Source organism: Aulonocara sp. 'chitande type north' Nkhata Bay, linkage group LG3 (genome assembly GCF_057382095.1).
Source record: "Aulonocara sp. 'chitande type north' Nkhata Bay isolate Kocher_YH1m ecotype deep benthic linkage group LG3, A_spYH_male_GT1.1, whole genome shotgun sequence".
Classification (NCBI taxonomy): Eukaryota; Metazoa; Chordata; class Actinopteri; order Cichliformes; family Cichlidae; genus Aulonocara; species Aulonocara sp. 'chitande type north' Nkhata Bay.
In genome coordinates this window covers 63,621,678-63,642,735 of record NC_141346.1, presented here as the reverse complement: position 1 = coordinate 63,642,735, position 21,058 = coordinate 63,621,678, and the positions used below count along the sequence as shown (strand labels likewise).

At 41.7% G+C, this 21,058-nt stretch overlaps 1 protein-coding gene across 1 annotated transcript; it reads left to right on the top strand.

The window, feature by feature from the left end:
* Positions 1-7,743: 7,743 nt before the first annotated feature.
* Positions 7,744-20,565, top strand: LOC147336539 (protein NLRC3-like). Its single transcript, XM_086286200.1, has 7 exons — positions 7,744-7,853; positions 11,279-11,355; positions 11,472-13,275; positions 14,785-14,961; positions 16,559-16,735; positions 18,891-19,064; positions 19,740-20,565. The coding sequence occupies exons 1-7, from the start codon at positions 7,744-7,746 to the stop codon at positions 19,750-19,752; spliced, it is 2,532 nt and encodes an 843-aa protein (XP_086142326.1). The 3' UTR covers positions 19,753-20,565.
* The last annotated feature ends 493 nt before the right edge of the window (positions 20,566-21,058 follow it).

The following is a 21,058-nucleotide window of genomic DNA, read 5'->3' as shown; positions in this document are numbered from 1 at the left end:
TAAGGGAACAATAGATGAACACAGTAGATTATTGAGGTGTAGCAGAGAGAGGCTTTTTGTTTTCTATCCTTTACAGGAGAAGATTTCAGGACCACAGCGACTACAGGGGTGGCGAGAATCCTGGAAGCCCCAGACCGAACGGAACCAACCAGAGAAAGGGGAACCCAAAAAGAAGCACAGAGCACAGAGAACCATAGTTCCAGAAAATGTGTTGTTTAGGAAATTAAAAGCTCGTTAGACACAGGTTAAATGTGAGCATAAAAGTAATGAAGAGTAATGAGAAGGACTTTAGGAATAGTTGCAGGATTTCTATGTTATGTAAATTGCCCAAACACAGTATTCAGGCCGGATATGCTCTACACGTTAAAGGGGGCAAAGAAACCAGGACTAAGTTTTGAAGATGAAACTCTATAGAGGATGTTTCCAAAGATTGACAAAATAATCTAGGACCTTTTACCAGAAAAGCTAATTGTATCTGTTTGGAGTTTACAGTGAGCACTGAGGGAAGTCAGAAGTGGGTTTAAATTGGGATTCTGGGTAAAAAGGGGGTGTAGGAAGTAGATTTAGGACATTTCACAGGTGCTGTCTTAGAGCTTGATTTATTTGTTGTGGATAGAAGTAATTATGACAGAATAATAAGGAAACATTGAAAACATACAACCCGTTGAGGGGACAGATAGGGTTGGGCAATTGAAAGGTTTCATTTTGTTTAGCATAATCTCTTTTGTTATATTTTAGCCTTTTAACATGCAAGTAAACTTAATGGGATAAATCAGGAATTATGTCGTGTTTCTTAGGAAACACGAAAAGCTGGAGAACTGTCATGTAATTAATATATTCTTAGTGCTTATTTTCTGATTATATTGTTTTATGTACTTTAATAGTGAAGGTTTATAAAGCAAGGCCACTTTTGACTCACAAACTAAGTGCTCAGCCAGACTGAAAAACAGGAAGTTAGTGTAGAAATATACAAGCATATTAATAAATACAGGAAGCCAGAAAGAAAAGAGTAACTTGTACCATATAAGGAGTTGTTGAAACTGTGTGACGTGTAAAGTACCAAAATAACACCTATATGAGACACATTTTTAGATTCTAATGTTAGAGATCCTACAACTGGCGAGACCTCTTCCCTCTGACCCCTCCCCAAACCCTCAAACCCTCCTACCCACCTCGACATACAAACTCTGTGTGGCTTCACGTGTTCTGTTGATGTTTACATGATCAAAATAACTTGAACACAAACACAAACAAACAAAGAGGAAGACCGCACCGGAAGGAAAAAACTACAAGTCCCAGCATCCTCTGTGTTTAGGGAGCAGTAGTGAAAGTGAAAGTATTGAGCCTCCGTTCAGAGCAGCAGGAGGAGGAAGGTGGAGCTGAGGCGGGTGAGTGTTAACATGAATATGTTTCTTCTTATGACATAAAATAATTCCACGCTGTTTGTGTCTGTGGGTGAAATGTGAGGCCGGTCGGCTCCTCTGAGCGCTGGTTTCCTGTAAGTAGAGAGGAAGTGAGTTTAGCTGAGCCTCCGTTTAGTGTGAGAGAGCAGGAGGAGAGTGAGAGCTGTGCTGAGGCAGGGTGAGTGTTAACACTGCTCTGACATTACTGTGTCTCTGTGACGGGAACAACAGGCTCCGTCAGTGGAGGCAAAAATAATCAGACTTTGGTTTTTCAAAGGAAACAACTTTATGTCGGAAGTTCCCGCACGCTCATTGGATAACGATGTGTCAATCTCAAGTTATTAGCCAATGAGCATGCGGGTTCACAGAAAGACCCGCCTTTATCACGGGACTTTAAAACTACAATGGCGACAGAAACTCCGTGAGTGGAGTTTTTTTTATTTATTTATTTTTATTTTTTTTATTGACAAAGCACAAAATACAGATATACAGATACAAAATAGCAAACACAATGTCAGGGGGTTCGTATAAAAAAGCAAAATAGACACAGTCTATTATAGAATCACATAATATTGAACAGGGAACATAGGTTTACGGTTTTGACAGCTTTTTGATTTTGAGAATGTTGTATGGTTTTAACATATTGTTTGGTTTCATTTAAAAAGCACCGAAAGGATGGTTTTGCGTTAGAAAATTTCGACTTATGTATATGAAATTTAGCCAATAATATCAATAAGTTAATCAAATAAAATTCGTTCGCCCTGTGCATGGGGTACTTAAAGAAACCAGACAATATTTTCTCGTAACAAAGAGAGAACTCAGAAAGGATAAAGGAAACAACAAAAACACAAAATTCTTGCCAGAAAAGATTCGTGTATAAGCATGACCAAAATAAATGAGAAATACCTTCCTTCACACAATTACAAAATGTACAGTTAACATCAATGTCCTTTTTATAACGTACAAGAAAAGACCTAGTTGGGTAAAAACGATGAATAACTTTAAAAGATATTTCCTTTACTTTGTTATTTAATAGAAATTTCAACGGTAAGGTCCAAATCTTCTCCCATTCCAGGTCCTGGTATAAGTTATTCCAGTAGGCAACAGCCGTTGGGACACAAGTTCTGTCTTTTTGAAACAGAGTTCGTATTTCACGGTTGTTTTTCCTCCTTACAGAGGGGAAACACACCTGACCGACATAAGTAACAGCAGGATCCAGTGGTAAAGGGGTCAAATCACTAACAATATTTCTAAACAACATTAAGACCCCAGCAGGAATAGCATCAAACACTATGGCATATTCCTTTGGTGGAACAGGAAGACCATATGTATTCAAAAATTCTAAGTAAGAGAGTAAACCTCCAGCTGGATTTATAAGTTGTGCAACACGATGAATCCCATTATCAAACCTATTACTTAAAAACACCGATTTATGTTTGTATAAAATGTCTCTATTGTTCCAAATATAGTATCTATGTGGAGAAAAGTTGTGTTTATAAATCAATGACCAGGAAAGAAGCATTTGTTTATGAAAGTTGGATAGTTTTAAAGGGATTTTATCGATATTGTAATTACAAAGCAAAAGAAAGTTAAGACCACCAATTTTTGAGAAAATATAATTTGGAATAAAGTTCCAAATTGAGGTTGGGTTCCTGAAAAATTGTTTAATCCAGTTTATTTTAAACACATTGTTTAATGAGGAGAAGTCAAGAAAGTTTACTCCACCATGTTGGTATGAGTTGGATAAAACTGATCTTTTAATATAATGAATTCTATTCTTCCATATGAAATTATAAAAAAGTCTGTCAATATCTGCCAGGGTTTCTTTATTTACATCAAGAGACAAAGCAGCATAAGTTAGACGAGATAAACCCTCTGCTTTCGTGAGTAAAACTCCCCCTTTAATGGATAAATCCCGCTGCAACCAGGCATTTAGCTTTTTTTGTGTTTTGTCCAAAATTGGAGTGAAATTAAGGGAGCACCTGGTGGATTGATCTTTATTAATAACTATACCAAGGTAAGTGACAGACTCTTTCACTGGGATGCTAGCAATAGATAGACTGGTACAATTTCTAAGGGCAAGCAGTTCACATTTGCCAATGTTTAGGTGGAGTCCTGAAGCTAAAGAAAAGGCATTAATTGTGTTAATAGCCATCTGCACCTGTGAAGCATTTTTTAAAAAGAGAGTGGTATCATCAGCAAGTTGACTAATGAATATTTCTTCATCCGCAATTGTTATACCTTTCAGAGGACTGCGTTTAATATAATCAGAGAGGAGTTGAGCACACATGAGAAATAAGTATGGGGAGATGGGGCAGCCTTGCCTGATACCGCGGTTCAAGTTAAACCTAGGTGATGTACCTGCTTCTAGTTTGATGGAGCAGTTCATATTTTTGTACATTGTTTTAATTGCATTCTGAAAATAAGGGCCAAAGCCAAATTTGTCCAAAGCCTGAAAAATAAAACCATGTTCAATCGTGTCAAACGCTTTGTAGAAATCTACAAATAAGATAAAGCTATCATCCCTACACAAATCTGCATAATCAATTAGGTCAAAAACAAGTCTGATGTTGTTGGATATGTGTCTGTTAACCATAAAGCCAGACTGAGTTTCATCAATAACATCATTCAAAACAGCTTTCAGTCTTTTGGCAAAGATCTGAGCTAGGATCTTATAATCATTATTAAGGAGGCAAATTGGCCTCCAATTGTCAATATAAGTGGGATCTTTCTTTGGCTTTGGGATTAGGGTTAACAGACCTTGTGATAACGTGGGGGGAAGAGACTGATTTGTAAGACTTTCAATGTATACATTAAGAAGAAATGGAGCCAGTTGATCTGCAAAAGTAATGTAAAATTCAGAGGTTAAGCCATCGGGTCCTGGGGATTTATTAGTTTAAGACGTCGAATAGCAGGTAGCACTTCACTAATAGATATCGGCCTATCACAGAAACTCATCTGATCTTCTTTAACTGTTCGCAAATCAGGGATTTGTTCCATAAAGTTCAGAGCAGCACTCTCATCAAACTCTGACTTGTATAAATTTCTGAAAAATTGGAGCAATAGGTGGAGACTTTTCGGGGATCATCAATTATAATACCGTCAATATTAAGTCTCCGAACAGAACCAAGTTTAGAACGAGATTTCTCTCATTTAAAAAAATAGGACGAGTGTTGTTCACCTTCTTCTAACCATCTTCTCCTTGATCTCACAAAGGCTCCCTCTGCTTTCAGTTTATAAATATCATTTAACTTACTCTGTTGCAAAGCTAAGTCAGTTTTATCTTCTTCAGATAGGTTCTCTGGTGGGATCTGAGTGAGAGCAGATATCCTAGTAATTACATTAATTTCTTCATTTTTCCTCTGTTTTGCTGCAGATGAGCCATACTCTCTTAAATATTTAGCGGCTTCAAATTTAAAGAGTTCCCAGTTTTGACAGTAGAGATGACTGGTTAAGGCTTTATCCCAGAAACGTTTGATTAATGACAAAATATCTTCAAGCACTTTTTCATGTTTTAGAAGGGAGTTATTAAGTTTCCAGTAGCAGCTCCTACAAGTTTGGGAAGCATTAGTATTGAAAAAGACCTGAAGTGATACCGCTTTGTGATCCGTGAGTGGAATTGGCATTATATTGGCTATAACATTATCCCTGTTTAAGCAATTAGAAATTAACCAGAAGTCAATACGGGATTTAGAAGAGTTGGATTTGTTACTCCATGTAAATAGTCTGGCTTTAGGGTTTTTAAATCTCCAAATGTCTATTAAATGAAACTTTTGCATGAATACATTTAAACAACAGGACAGAGAGTTATTTGAGCTAGGTGGCCATCTGTCTAGTGAAGGATCTGGAGCAATGTTAAAATCGCCTCCAACTAATAACAGGAGATTCGGGTATTTGGATAACCAGAACAAAAAGCGTGTTTCAAGGGCATCCAGTAAGAAGTCATTATCAGACTTAGAATTAAAACCATACACGTTAGCAAGAAGAAGTGTACCATCAATGTTGACAATCATTAACACATAGTGTCCTTCTGAGTCCATTTCAGAGTGCATAACGTTCCCATTAAATTTGTTCTTCAGAGTAGTAACTCCTGCCGATCTTTCCGATCCATGTGAGAACCATAGGTCCTTGCCCCACTGTGTTTTCCAAAAAGCAGTATTCTTAATAATAGAATGTGATTCTTGAAAAAAAACAAAGTCAGTATTCTGTTGATTTGCAAACAAAAACAAAGCTTTTCGCTTAACAGTGTCTCTTAAACCCCTGACATTGAGAGAACAAAGTGATATAGACAGTGCGGCTTTAGCACAAAATAATGAACAGTTTACTTCCCATAGTTAACATGGAACTGGTATTAACTTTTATCCTGAACCTCAAAATTGTAAACAACCCCTTTGACATCTGTAACTTTATACCTCAAGGGGGGCATGAAACCTCCATCACCGCAGGTGCAGCTTGATCCTCAGGCAGAGTGAGCGTTGGGTGCACCTCTTTCCCCTCAATGATCACACGGACCCCGGCAAAGTGAGCTCTTTTTCCTTCTTTCCTTGCAGCATCAATAAGAGGCCAAAGCTTCTCTTGAATTACCCTGTCGGCAGAGGACAGATCTTCCGTGAACCTCATGTAGTTTTCTTTCAGAAAGGAGCAGTTTTTAGCTTTTCTCCAGATCAAGTCATGAGCTGATCTTGTCACAAATCGAATGATAACCAGCCTTGGTTTCTTCTGAGTTTCGCTGTAGTGGCCCAGGCGATGAACTACATCAATGCTGTTTTTGAATCCTGCACTTGTTTCCCCGGCAGCAGTGCAGCAGATGTCAAGTACTTTTCTGGTGATGTCTTCTTGCTTTTGCTCAGGGACACTTGAGAGCCTGAGATTCCATCTCCGATGGTATCTTTCAACTTCGTTGACCTTCAGTTCTACTTGAGACATTCTGCTGCTGTTTTTTTCACAAGTAGCTTTAACGGTTTTGGTGACATTCCTCAAAGATTCTACTTCCAAGAACATGAAGTCAATAGACTTCTTCATGACCTCGATGTTAACAGTATTCTTGCTGATCATAGCCTCCAGATTATCTGAGCGCTCATTAATTAAAGTAGCAATGTTGTTTTGCACATCAGCAAGAGTTATATCACCTTTGTGTTTTTTACCATCTGGTCTGGCTGGAGTATCGGGATCCGAGTCCGGCAGTGGCATCAGTTCAGGACTTTTGCTGCGGTTGTAGTCATGTTCGGCAGTCACGGCATTCTTGGGGCTGGTTTTTGAGCCAGCAACACCTGTGTTTCTCTCCATTTCCTTGGTTGCTCCTTTGGTTAGACTTTTAAACTTCATGGGTGTTTCTTTTTCCTTCCTTTTGCTTCCCTGAGTTGCTGAAAACATCGCTGAGGAAACAGAGCTTTCCTGCTGTTAGCTGAGCTATCGCTCTGCAAAGAGGCTAGGCTCGCGAAAAAGTCCTTTGAAGTATGGGTCAGGAAGCCGTTACTTAGAAATGCCGCATACGTGTACTGAATAAACAGTCGGTAGAATAACTCATTTGAGATTCAGAGAAAAAACGATGGCTGAAAGGGAAGTAAAACTGCAAAATCCTTCTTAGCCGCGGACAAGAGCGTCTACCTCGGTCGCCATCTTGGCTTCTCCCCACTCATTGAGTGGAGTTGAGGGTGACGTTATGAAACTGTGACGTTGGAGCCACTTCCTGTTCTTAGTCCCAGCGTCCTGATCACCGAGGTTTCTGTTGCTCTGATATCTGATATTGATTATATTGGTAAACAGGCTGTAGCATAAACATCAGGTCTGTTCTGAAAACTGTCTTTATTCTTTCAAAGTAAGGGAATATCTGTGGTCTGATAGCGCGGGCTCATGGGCTAAGGACTTGGATTGACAAGTCAAGCGCAGATGATTGTGTTGTTTCTTATAAAGGCTTGTGTGTGTGTGCCTTCCTGTGTGTGTCCTTGTGTCAGTGGAACTGAATCAGTGTGTTAGAGAAAGTGCTCCTCTGCTGTGCCGTCATCGTGTGGATGCTTCTTTTAAAGTTGGAACTCATGTTTTTATGATCTGCTTCATTTCATTGAACCTTTATTTCTAACTTCATCCCTTTGAGGTTACAGCCTCCTGGTTAGGCTGTTATTGTGCTTCAGGCTGAAATATGAGGAGTAAGGAGTGGGGCTGGTTAGCCCTCATGACCCTCACCATAACACATACGTCACAGGACAGTGTTTACCACAGAAACTCCATGAAATGATCAATGAGAACTTTAGAAACCCGTCAGTGTGATGCTTCCAGTACAACAGCACCTCTGAGTGTGTGTGTTTGCCTCTCAGACTAACTCCACCCTGACATCAAGGAGATGGAGGAAGAGGATGGAGCAGGATCTGCAGCATCCAGCTGTGTGTCTGTGAGGAGTGACTGGTCCAAAGAAAGACCTCTAGACTTCATTAATGAACCGGCAGCAACAATGTAAGAGAGCTGCTGACTCATTTATTCAGTGTAAATAATGATTTTTGATACAATGGGAGAAGAAAAATGACAAAAACAGTTTTAAAAATAAGGATTAAAATATTAAAACTTATGTTTTTGAGTTTCCTGATGTAGCACAAAAATATATGAACATAACTGTATATACAGTGGGGCAAAAAAGTATTTAGTCAGCCACCGATTGTGCAAGTTCCCCCACCTAAAATGATGACAGAGGTCAGTAATTTGCACCAGAGGTACACTTCAACTGTGAGAGACAGAATGTGAAAAAAAAAATCCATGAATTCACATGGTAGGATTTGTAAAGAATTTATTCGTAAATTAGGGTGGAAAATAAGTATTTGGTCACCTCAAACAAGGAAAATCTCTGGCTCTCACAGACCTGTAACGTCTTCTGTAAGAAGCTTTTCTGTCCCCCACTCGTTACCTGTATGAATGGCACCTGTTTGAACTCATCATCTGTATAAAAGACACCTGTCCACAGCCTCAAACAGTCAGACTCCAAACGCCGCCATGGCCAAGACCAAAGAGCTTTCGAAGGACACCAGGAAAAGTATTGTAGACCTGCACCAGACTGGGAAGAGTGAATCTACAATAGGCAAGCAGCTTGGTGTGAAAAAATCAACTGTGGGAGCAATCATCAGAAAATGGAAGACATACAAGACCACTGATAATCTCCCTCGATCTGGGGCTCCACGCAAGACCTCATCCCGTGGGGTCAAAATGATCATGAGAACGGTGAGCAAAGATCCCAGAACCACACGGGGGGACCTGGTGAATGACCTGCAGAGAGCTGGGACCAAAGTAACAAAGGTCACCATCAGTAACACACTACAACGGCAGGGAATCAAATCCCGCAGTGCCAGACGTGTTCCGCTGCTGAAGCCAGTGCATGTCCAGGCCCGTCTGAAGTTTGCCAGAGAGCACATGGATGATACAGCAGAGGATTGGGAGAATGTCATGTGGTCAGATGAAACCAAAGTAGAACTTTTTGGTATAAACTCAACTTGTCGTGTTTGGAGGAAGAAGAATACTGAGTTGCATCCCAAGAACACCATACCTACTGTGAAGCATGGGGGTGGAAACATCATGCTATGGGGCTGTTTTTCTGCCAAGGGGACAGGACGACTGATCCGTGTTAAGGACAGAATGAATGGGGCCATGTATCGTGAGATTTTGAGCCAAAACCTCCTTCCATCAGTGAGAACTTTGAAGATGAAACGAGGCTGGGTCTTCCAACATGACAATGATCCAAAACACACCGCCCGGGCAACAAAGGAGTGGCTCCGTAAGAAGCATTTGAAAGTCCTGGAGTGGCCTAGCCAGTCTCCAGACCTCAACCCCATAGAAAATCTGTGGCGGGAGTTGAAAGTCCGTGTTGCTCGGCGACAGCCCCAAAACATCACTGCTCTCAAGAAGATCTGCATGGAGGAATGGGCCAAAATACCAGCTACTGTGTGTGCAAACCTGGTAAAGACCTATAGTAAACATTTGACCTCTGTTATTGCCAACAAAGGTTATGTTACAAAGTATTGAGTTGTATTTTTGTTATTGACCAAATACTTATTTTCCACCCTGATTTACGAATAAATTCTTTACAAATCCTACCATGTGAATTCATGGATTTTTTTTTCACATTCTGTCTCTCACAGTTGAAGTGTACCTCTGGTGCAAATTACTGACCTCTGTCATCATTTTAGGTGGGGGAACTTGCACAATCGGTGGCTGACTAAATACTTTTTTGCCCCACTGTAGGACAGATATTTTACGGTTCTTTTAGGCAGCACTAAAAAACAAAAAGACTATTTTTAAGCTGTCTGAGGTAGTGAGTCAACATGTCACACTGGGTCAAAGGTCAGGGAGTAAAAGTGTGTTTTAAAGGAGGTTTAAAAGCAGCGAGTGAAGGAGCCTGTGGAGGTAAATCGTTCCATAACTGATCAAATTCAGTTGGTGGACCTCTGTGTGAAATCAAGCATCTGGTTCACAGAGAGGATAACCCTCACATGGGCTGTACAACATTATATAGGGAGACAAAAACACAGATTATCATAGCCATCGCTCTCTCGCATGGACGTGGCAGTCTTGCTGTCTGCTGCGAATCCTCCCCGTACCTCCGTGACCTCGTCTGGTATCTGCTCCCTCCTCTGTAAGAGACAGTAAAGGAAAACACGTCTCTGCCTAGTCTTGAAAATCTAATCTTATCATCCATTGTTCTTCTAGGGCCTCTTCTTCTTGTGGCCTCAGCTAACTGCTAATATTTAAATGGCTAACATTAACATGTGTGCCAGCCAGGTTAACATTTATGATGAACTATGATTAATTAACTGATGTTGAAACTGGAGCTTTACTGACCTCTGAAATTCCTCCTAAAGTGTTATTCAGTGATGTGACAGTCAGCTGCTTCAGCTGCTGCTGGGATGGGCTGTGGCAAAGAGAACAGAGAAAATCAAAATCAGAGTTTTTCTCTGAATTAAAAGCAAGGAAACAACAATATATTCTACATGGTGAAGCTGATGGTTTCTGGTGTTTGGGTCTGTTTTTCTGTATTCATGCAGATAAAGTGTAAACTCAGATGAATTATACCATCAAATGTTAAAGGAAAATATCAGGATGAGTGTCTGTGAGCTGAGAAGGACGTGAAGCGAGCAGTTTATCCCAGAGCTGAAGCTGCTCTGTGTGCAGAGATGAGCTCAGATTCCTGCTGTGATTGATCAACAGTCACAGAAATGTAGACTTGTAGTTATTACTGCAGTATGGTCACAGCAGATACTGATAAACATGTATTATGAGGATGGATGATCAAGTTTCTCACTCTCTCCTTTAAATCTCCAGTTTTTTTCTTCTTCACAGTTTATCTGTTAATTTATTAATGAATAACACTGAAAGAGTTTCTGTTATATTTCCCCTTGAACATCACCTTATTAGGGCGGCATTAGGAAATAGCCCCCCTCCAAAGAATGAATAAATGAATGATGATAATAATAAAATGATTAAAAAGCAGAGCTCAGAGTAGTAGAATGGTCAAACATGGATCCACGGGTGGTTCAACTGCATTTGGTGACGTGACTAAAGCAAATCTTTCAAATAATCCCACCATCAACGGGATGTTGTCTCCTTTACTACGGTTACTTTACTTGGTCACCGTGTGAATTTCTTTGAAATGAACCAAATTCTTTTATTTGTTGGTTGTTGCATATTTAACCTCTACAGTGAGGGAAGGAGGAGATGAGGCCTCAACAATGTTGGGTTGTAGCTGTGGTTCAGGTTAGAGTGAGTGTCCATGGAATAAATGTAAGTCAGTGAACTGGAAACATGACTGTGTTCAAACTTTGTTTTCCTTTTTATAATGAGTCTAATCAAAGTTGGACAGAAGTATCTCCACTTTGACTTTTCTGTGTCACCATCAGAGCTTCTGCACAGTGTGGAGAAGGATCCAGAAGCAGAGCTGGACTGCAGACAGCCAGTCAGAGCAGCTGTGTACAAAGTAAGACTGAACATCTGTCTGCAGATGGACTCATTTCTGAAAACTGGACTTCTTGTGTTGTTCAGACATTGAAGAGTTTTCTTTCTCTTTAGTCTCATTGTTTTTCTTTCTTTCAGCAGATGTTGGTCTGCAGGAGGTTTTAGATGAACATAAGATCAGTCTGAGGAGGAGATGTGAACATGTGACTGAAGGAAGTGATGAAACAGGAAGTAGAACCCTCCTCAACAGGATCTACACTGAGCTTTACATCACAGAGGGACAGAGTGAAGAGGTTCATACCCAACATGAGGTGAGGCAGCTGGAGACAGCTTCCAAGATGGACGCCCTCCATGACGCTCCAATCAGGTGCCAGGACATCTTTAAAGCCTTACCTGACCAACAGAGACCCATCAGAGTGGTTCTGACCAACGGCGTGGCTGGTGTTGGAAAAACCTTCTCAGTGCAGAAGTTCACTCTGGACTGGGCAGAGGGCTTGGAGAACCAACATGTCAGTGTGGTGGTTCTGCTTTCATTCAGGGAGCTGAACCTGATCAGAGATGAGCAGTACAGTCTTCTGGAGCTGCTCCATGTTTTCCATCCAACATTACAGAAGGTCACAGCAGAGAAGCTGGCTGTCTCTCAGCTTTTGTTCATCTTTGACGGCCTGGATGAAAGCAGACTTTCATTGGATTTCACCAACAGGAAGCTGCTGTCTGATGTCACACAGAAGTCATCAGTCAGCCAGCTGCTGACAAACCTCATCCAGGGGAATCTGCTTCCCTCGGCTCTCGTCTGGATAACTTCCCGACCCGCAGCAGCCAATCAGATCCCTCCTACATGTGTTGACAGGCTAACAGAAGTACGAGGCTTCACTGACGCCCAGAAGGAGGAGTACTTCAGGAGGAGTGTCAGTGATGAAGAGCTGTCCAGCAGAATCATCTCCCACATGAAGACATCCAGGAGCCTCCACATCATGTGTAGTATCCCAGTCTTCTGCTGGATCACTGCTACAGTTCTGGAGCACATGTTGACTACAGAGCAGAGAGGAGAGCTGCCCAAGACCCTGACTGACATGTACTCACACTTTCTGCTGGTTCAGACAAAGAGGAAGAAGAACAAGTACCATGAGGGACATGAGACGAGTCCACAGGAGCTGATGGAGGCTGACAGGAAAGTTCTTCTGAAGCTGGGGAGGCTGGCGTTTGAACATCTGGAGAAAGGAAACATCATGTTCTACCAAGAAGACCTGGAGCAGTGTGGTCTGGATGTGACAGAGGCCTCGGTGTACTCAGGAGTTTGTACAGAGATCTTCAAAAGAGAGTGTGTGATCTTCCAGAAACCAGTCTACTGCTTTGTTCATCTGAGCATTCAGGAGTTTCTGGCTGCTGTCTACATGTTCCACTGTCACATCAACATGAAGACAAAGGTGGTGGAGGATTTATTGAGGATAGACTGGAATGATTATGTAGGTAACTCTTTTCTGGATGATTTCCTTGAGAGAGTCATGGAGAAATCCCTCCAGAGTAAAAATGGCCACCTGGACCTGTTTGTTCGCTTCCTTCATCGCCTCTGTCTGGAGTCCAACCAGAGACTCTTAGTAGGTCTGCTGGGTAAGACAGAGATCAGTCCAGGAACCATCCAGAGAGTCATCAACAACCTGAAGGAGATGAACAGTGATGCAATATCTCCTGACAGATGCATCAACATCTTCCACTGTCTGAATGAGATGAACCACCTCTCAGTACATAAGGAGATCCAAGAGTTCCTGAAGTCAGAGAACAGATCAAAGAAGGAACTCTCTGAGATCCAGTGCTCAGCTCTGGCCTTCATGTTGCAGATGTCAGAGGAGGTTCTGGATGAGTTGGACCTGCAGAAGTACAAAACATCAGAGCGGGGACAACTGAGACTGATTCCAGCTGTGAGGACCTGCAGAAAGGCTCGGTGAGTCCAGATGTGATCATTAACATCATTGATCAGTGTAGGTTAGTAGTTTAATGTTGAAAATCAAATCAGATTGTAACCACAAAGTGTTTGTGTCCGTACGCTGCAACCTTCCACACCATTCCTTTATTGTACAGACTCAGCAGCAGCTCCATGGATCCCAAATCCAAGAGTGGAGAACAGATTTGAAGTGTGTCACATCCATGCAGTCACAGCTGTTTCCACCATGTTTCCACTGATATTAATCCTGTTCAATGACACGTTTCATATCAGTGAATATGTTCTTTAGGACGTCCACTGTCATGTTTAAGTGTCCTGCTGGAAATCATCAAATCATCCATGAAATCCATGAAAAATCCTTTTAGTGTTTCTAACTTCACCCTCTGTCCTCTCTCTCTCTCCATCCTCCTCACTGCTTCTTTCACTGATAATCACACAAACATCGTATTCAGCTACAAAATAACACAATAATATCATCTGATGCTCATTATTATAAGAGCAGGATCCATATTTGATATCAGAGTAACACACTGCTTGGGTATGTGCAGTCATCATCAGTGACTGTGGGTAAAACAGAACCTCTCTGATTGGTTGCTGACCTTGGTCACCTGTCCACTCTCACCTGTTTGTGTTTGCTCTCTCTTTGCTGTCTCCATCCTCTCTCTCCTTTCTCTCCCTCTTTGTCTTTGTACGTCACTCAGGTCCAATGGAAACAGTGACATTTACAAACCAATCAAAGACAAACTGATCCATGTCAGGTTATAACAATATTCAAAGTGAATACAGGCTGCTGCTGGACACAGACAGGTAACATCATTTTGACTTGCTGTCACCTGGATCTGGACTCATAAACACTGAAGCCCTGAACAGGAATACAAATCATTTTCTGCCAACTAGCGACACACCAGCAGATAATGGCTCAGAAAGCTAAAATGAGCCAATCATTTCTGTGTTTAGTTCCCCTGAAATCAGATCTGATATCAGCAGCTCTGAGTTCATTCATCATTATTGTCCAGTGATGAGATTTCTGCTCCGTTTGGTAACAGTCAGCAGGTTTTTCCTGCGTGCGGACGTGAACAGTCGTACCTGACAGCAGGTAGCAAACAGAGATCATCTTTCCAGCTGGAACTCTTCACTGAGCTGAACTCATTCAAAATGTTCTGGAGTCAAAACAGGAAACAGTCCAAATGTGTGTCTTCACTCTGACTCTGGATCAGATCTCAGTGACAGACTGTGGACATTATGGAAGCCTAAATGTGACACCATCTTCCTCCTTCATCTGCAGATTAAAGCCAAACAAAGATTCTCATTAAAAGTCTGCAGGTCTGAGAGAGACTCAATCGTTGTGTCATGTCAAACACAGTAAGAGGAGCTGAAGCACAGATGTGAAGAGCAGATTCATCACATTATGACTTCACTCTGTTTTGTCTTCATATACATTCAGTCTGTGTTTATAATGCAGATTTTCTGCTTTTATAATAACACATTTTATATTTTCTATCATCACAGACTGACTCAGTGTGGACTCTCAGAGTCTCACTGTGAAGTTGTGGCCTCAGCTCTGAAGTCCAACCCCTCCCATCTGACAGAGCTGGACATGAGTAAACACTACAACCTGCAGGATTCAGGTGTGAAGCTTCTGTGTGCTGGACTGGAGAGTCCAAACTGTCGACTGGAGACTCTGAGGTGAGTTCACTGACTGCGGCTGTTGTAGTTTTTCTATATTTCAGGTCTTTGATGTTTGAAACTTTCTTTAGTTCCTAAATGTTCAGGATGTGTCTGAAGACAAATGTGAAGAAGTTTGAGTGCTTTAAGAAATGTTGTGTCGTTCCAAACGACTGAACAACAGTTTTTCCTTTTGGCTCCAAACAGAAGTGACAGACTTGAGCAGGGTTCATTTAAAGGCTGACAGAAGTGGAGTGGTGACGGGGAGATGTTTGACAGGACAGTGTTTCAGCCTCCACAGGTTCATGTTGTGCTCCATCAGTCAGTGAAGATGAAGTCAGTGGTGATGAGGCTGTAGAGTGTGTGAGGGATGTGAATGAGGATGATGAAGATCTGATGATAGCAGATAAAAACAGGCTGCAGAGACTTTGAGCCATACAGGGCACACAGTGTGTGTACAGAACAGCTGAAATCATTATGGAGGCCTCACTGGGATATGGAAGCATCACAGTACAGCTTCAGTGAAGCATTAAAGTCTCTGATATGAGATGAGAAATGAAGCAGCCAGAGCTTTTTCATGAGTGGAAATCCACTGTGACTGTGAGCTGCTGCTACAGCCTCCAGATTAGCCAGCAGCTCATCCTGCTCAACATTTTCTCACCAACTTTAATGGAAGTGTGATGTTTTCAGCTGGAGTGATGGTCAGGGTGGCCTCCCTCTCCTCTTCTTCTCCTCTTCCTCTTTCATTTGTAAAGCCACTTCTGCTGCTTTCATTCATTTGGAAGTCCTGTAGCTGAGTTTGGGAGAGACTAACAGCCTCGGCAGCAGAGGGGAGAAAGGCTGTAACACCACCACTTTACTCTGTTCTACCTGTCAAATCATTTTATCAGGAAACAAATATGCTCATGTTTTTACTATGTTTGTCTTGAAGATGTAAGAAGATCACATGGTGGTTTTTATTATTGTGTTGGTTTGTTTGCTGTCTCTTGGATGGAGCCCAGCTGTGCGTGGCCCCTGGGCCTGTGGTCAGAGTGTGTGCTGGATAATCCGGCCCAGGATGAGGCCAAACTGACATGGGATGAAATGTCTGTCACATAATTGAGCTTAGTGTAGTTTCATTTCTGCACAATTTAAAAACAACCAAAACTTTGTTCTGTCTTTTCTATGTTATACTGTAGACTTTCTTTGATACTGTGTCCAAAAGGAGCAGCTTTTACTTTGAAGGGGAGGCGTCTCTGTTTCCTCTTCAGGTTGGATGATGGAAGCAAATGAGTGTGTGATGTTCTTTCAGTGTTGCACTTTTTAGACGGTCCCTGAGCACTGGTCTCACAGCCAGCTGCACATAGAGACCAGTGTTGTTAGTCCAGGTCAGAAGACTTTTTCAAATCTTTGTCCTGTTTTTATGATAAATGTACGACTTTAATGTGAAACATTCACAGTTTTTTCTCTTGTTGTGTTTGTTTGAAGCTGCTTCCTGTTGGCTTCAGCTGTTTGGAGTTTCCATTTTCTAAACTTCTACATTCTGAACCTTCTTCAGCTCTGAACAGATGATGAAACACTGAATGATTTCAAGCTCACACTTTGTCTAATAAACTTACATCTTTCATTCTTTATACAGGTTGAGGGGCTGTGGTTTGTCAGATATCAGCTGTGATTATCTGGCAGCAGCACTGAAGTCCAACCCCTCCCATCTGAGACAGCTGGACCTGAGCTGGAACAAAAACCTGCAGGATCCAGGAGTGAAGCATCTGTGTGGTTTCCTGGAGAGTCCAGGATGTGGACTTGAAACTCTGAGGTCAGTCAGCATGTTTTAGTTGTGCTGAGATGAATATGATGTGAAAGTTGTGCTGACACTAAACTGCAGACATCAGGCTGATATTATACTGATCCACACTGAGGATCTTCATGGTAAAGTCTGTTTTCTTCTTCTCTGGTTTAGTCCATTGACTGCAGCAGAACAATGTTCACATTTCAAACAGTGAGACTCAACGTATGGCCCGCGGCCCACACGCGGCCTGCCAAACTTCCCTGATTCAGAGAGAGGGGACCCTGATTAACTGTGTAGTGTTCTTCCTCACAGTTCTAAGTATCAGACACAACAATGAATAATCCACAGCTGACTGTCTTTAGCAGGTCAAAGGTCACGGCACACAGCAGACAGTGGGAAATATTATAACTCTGATCATTTATCAGCACATATCCATATGTATAAAAACAAAGCTGACACTGTGAGACTTGATCAGAGGTGTGATCATCACAGCAGAGGCCTTTGTGTCAAAGTCACTGAGGATCAAACAGAAACACATGAAGCAGATTTTCCTGTTCTGGCTTTTTATAGCAGATAACCTTCAAAATATTCTGCAGTCCATCAAAAACTGAAGCAAACCATGAATCAACATGTGAACATGAGCTGATGCTGCTGAAGTGAAGCAAAGTTACAGAGGTTTGATTACAGACACAGCTGAGAGTTTGTAATCTGTCATCATTTTAAAAGGTTTACATTTCTTCAGTATTGAACAGCAAAAATGAGGCTTTGTTTTCGGAGGCTGACAGCAGTGAACACAACAGCAGACTGGTGCGTAATAAGCAGTGAATAATGCAGGAAACAGATTTTTGAAGGTAAACTGTTCTTGAAGTACACTGAGAGAGAGAGAGCTGTGCAGGAAGTAAACGTCAAAGTCAGAGAGAATTCATGACGATGTTCATCAAACGTAAAGCGTAGTTTGGATCTTCTTCTGCTGCTGGTTCAGTCAGTTTTGGTTGGAGACAGATGAAACCTGCAGCTTCAGGATCTGAGAGCTGTCCACTTTCAGCCCCGACGGCGTGTCCGTGTACGTGCCGTCGAGTGAACGATCCACGCTCTGTGTTTCCATCTTTGTGTGTTTAGCTGCTCTCATTTACTGTTTTATCTGTTTGCTTGTTGTTGAAATACTTTTGGGAGCTTTAACCTGAGATTCTGGCAAAATACATTTATATTAAAAATCGATTCAGGATTGAATGAATCAACATTGCTTTATTCAAATTAAAACCATTTAAATAGGAAAATCATTTTTTTTACACCCGCCTCTAATGCTGGGTAATGTCAGCTGGTCCATGTGCAGCTGGCTGTGAGGCTCAGGGAGCGTCTACAAAGTGCAACACTGAAAGAACATCATCCATAAATATTGAGTAATAACTGGACTCTCATACAGCGACACTCAAATGCCTTTAAACATCAGCTTATCCTGCTGATCCAAGTCCAACACTGAGTTTGTAAAAACATGTTTGTCAATCATTTTGTTTGGTTTCTGAGGAAAATGATTCAATAACTTGCTGCTAATACACAACATTTCATCATATTTCCTCATAACCCTCTTTTGTCTGACCATTTGATCCCATTTGAATTTGCAATAAAGGATCCACAGAGTTTGGTGACAATAATGACAGTAGATGTTTGTGTGAAAGTGCTGGAAGCAAATTATTGTGTGATGTTCTTTCAGTGTTGCACTTTGTAGACGCTCCCTGAGCACTGGTCTCACAGCCAGCTGCACATAGAGACCAGTGTTGTTAGTCCAGGTCAGAAGATGACTTGTTGGAATGAAAATGAGCTTGTAGTTTGTCTGCTTTAATAATGTGACTGAAAAAGGTGTTGGACTTCAAATATGTCCATTCCTTTCACACTTCACCTTTAAAAGTGAAGCCTTGTGGTTACTGGAAGGAAAAACATGACTTTTTCAAGTCTTTGTCCTGTTTTTATGATAAATGTACGACTTTAATGTGAAACATTCAGAGTTTTTTCTCTTGTTGTGTTTGTTTGAAGCTGCTTCCTGTTGGCTTCAGCTGTTTGGAGTTTCCATTTTCTAAACTTCTACATTCTGAACCTTCTTCAGCTCTGAACAGATGATGAAACACTGAATGATTTCAAGCTCACACTTTGTCTAATAAACTTACATCTTTCATGCTTTATACAGATTGTGGGGCTGTGGTTTGTCAGAGATCAGCTGTGATTATCTGGTAGCAGCACTGAAGTCCAACCCCTCCCATCTGAGACAGCTGGACCTGAGCTGGAACAACCTGAAGGATCCAGATGTGAAGCAGCTGTCTGATCTTCAGCAGAGTCCAGACTACAGACTGGAGACTCTGGTGTAAGTAGAGTGATGGAGTGAGTGGGTGGTGCTGTCAGCAGTATTGTACTAAACACAGTCAGTATGAAACAAAGATCCAGTGTTTCCTGTAAAGCTGCAGCTTCTCAGTGAAGCTGTGAGAGGAGAATGGTGACAGGCTTCAGGATTGGACACAAACACTTCCTGTTTCTGACCTTTATGGTCACCATAGTAACAGCTGACATGCTCTGATCAAACGCTGTCAACAGCCAATCAGCTCTCTGAACAAAGCAGCACGCAGACCAATGACTGCATTCATTTCCAAGTTTAAAGCAGTGAAGAACACAGTCTGTAGGTGAGGAAGAATTTAGTGAGAGCAGATGTTTGGATGGAATTCCTCCAGTTAACAGCTGGAACCGTCCATCTGGATTGTTGGGCTTGTTGTTGGGGTTCCTACAGAGCTCAGAGTGGACACACCAAGGTTCTTCTACTGAATGAAAGTCCAAACTCAAACTAGGAGGGAAAAACATTTTCATCAACTTCAATAAAAATCCAAAGATTAGAAAAAGTGAAGCAACAATGAGTCCTAGTACAGTCCCAGCACTGACGTCCCTGCTGCTCTTTATACTGGATGTGCTGCATCACTGACTGACAGCTGATGAAGAGTCTCTGGAAACACTTGTTTATCTCCTCTGCTCTTCCTTCTTCTCTCTGCAGGTGTTGGCAATGATGGTAATCAGGACGGTGTGTGTGCTGAGAGAGGAGGAGCTGTGTCCTGATGATCCAGAGAGGTTGAAGCAGCAGCAGCTTGTGTGTAGAGACGCTCTGACTGGGCCATGTTACTGGGAGGTGGAGAGGAGAGCTTCATCCAGCAGTGACTGACAGAGGAATGAGAAGAAGTGCAGATGACTGTCAGTGCTGCAGAGTGAACTGCTCTGAGAACAGCTCCACTGTCAGACACAATGTAGAGTCCAGCATCATCCCTGTGTGTCCCTCTGGATCTGACAGAGGATCATCAGTGTATCTGGACTGCTCTGCTGCTGCTCTGTCCTTCTACAGTCTCTGCACAGTCTCTGTCTGACTCTGGCTTCAGACCCTCCTGGGTCAAACTCACCTGGAAAGACTTTCAAACATCACTCAATAGATTTGAATACAGAATATATTTGATATATACTGTAGATGTACTGTAGAGTTGCAGTTTGTCACTTGTAAATACAGTCTGTGAGCAGCTGTGAGCTGAAAGATCTTTCTAGAAACACGAAATGTTTTCACTCTTCTGTTGCTTTTTCATATATTTCCACAACATTAATATTGATCCCACCTGTCTCACCTGTTTCATGCTTTTATACATAATAACAGGACACGTGTGATCTGAGCGCTGCTGTGGTTGCTGTGCTGCACGTCTTCATTTAGATAACAGAGACATCTAGTGGTTCAGAGGGAGAACTGCAGGAGGTGGAGCTGTGTTTTAGCATGGAAAACTTTTTATATTTTAGGCGCAGATACAAATATGACAAGTATCAGTGTGAGATACAAAAGGTCACATCAGTCAGCAGAGGGAACAGTGATCACACAGCAATGTAAGAATAGAAACATAACAGTGAATCTGGACATGTATACAGATGGAAGCAAACAAACAGGATGTAACATTACATTAAAGCCACAAATGGGAAGAAAACAAAGCCAAAGGAAAATATATTTGATCTCAGGAATCCAAATCAGATGCTTTAGAGCAGGGTCGGCAACCCTGGAGGAGCAGAGACCCGAGGCGGCCACTGGTCCGAGTGTCAGGTGAACTGAACTTCAGGTCAGAAGTTATGACCTGCAGTCTATCTGGGTCAGATATAAACCAAGTTTAGGTGGAGTTTATTTTCCTTGTGCTGACTTTTTACAGTCAGTTTCAATAACTCGTACTGCTACTAGCTAGCATGACAGAGTTTCTATACAGCTGGGTGGTGCTATGATGTTACTGTTAGTGAACTTTATTTTAGTAGAGTTTCCAACCATCCTGTAAAAAACAGAATCGTCTCGTATTC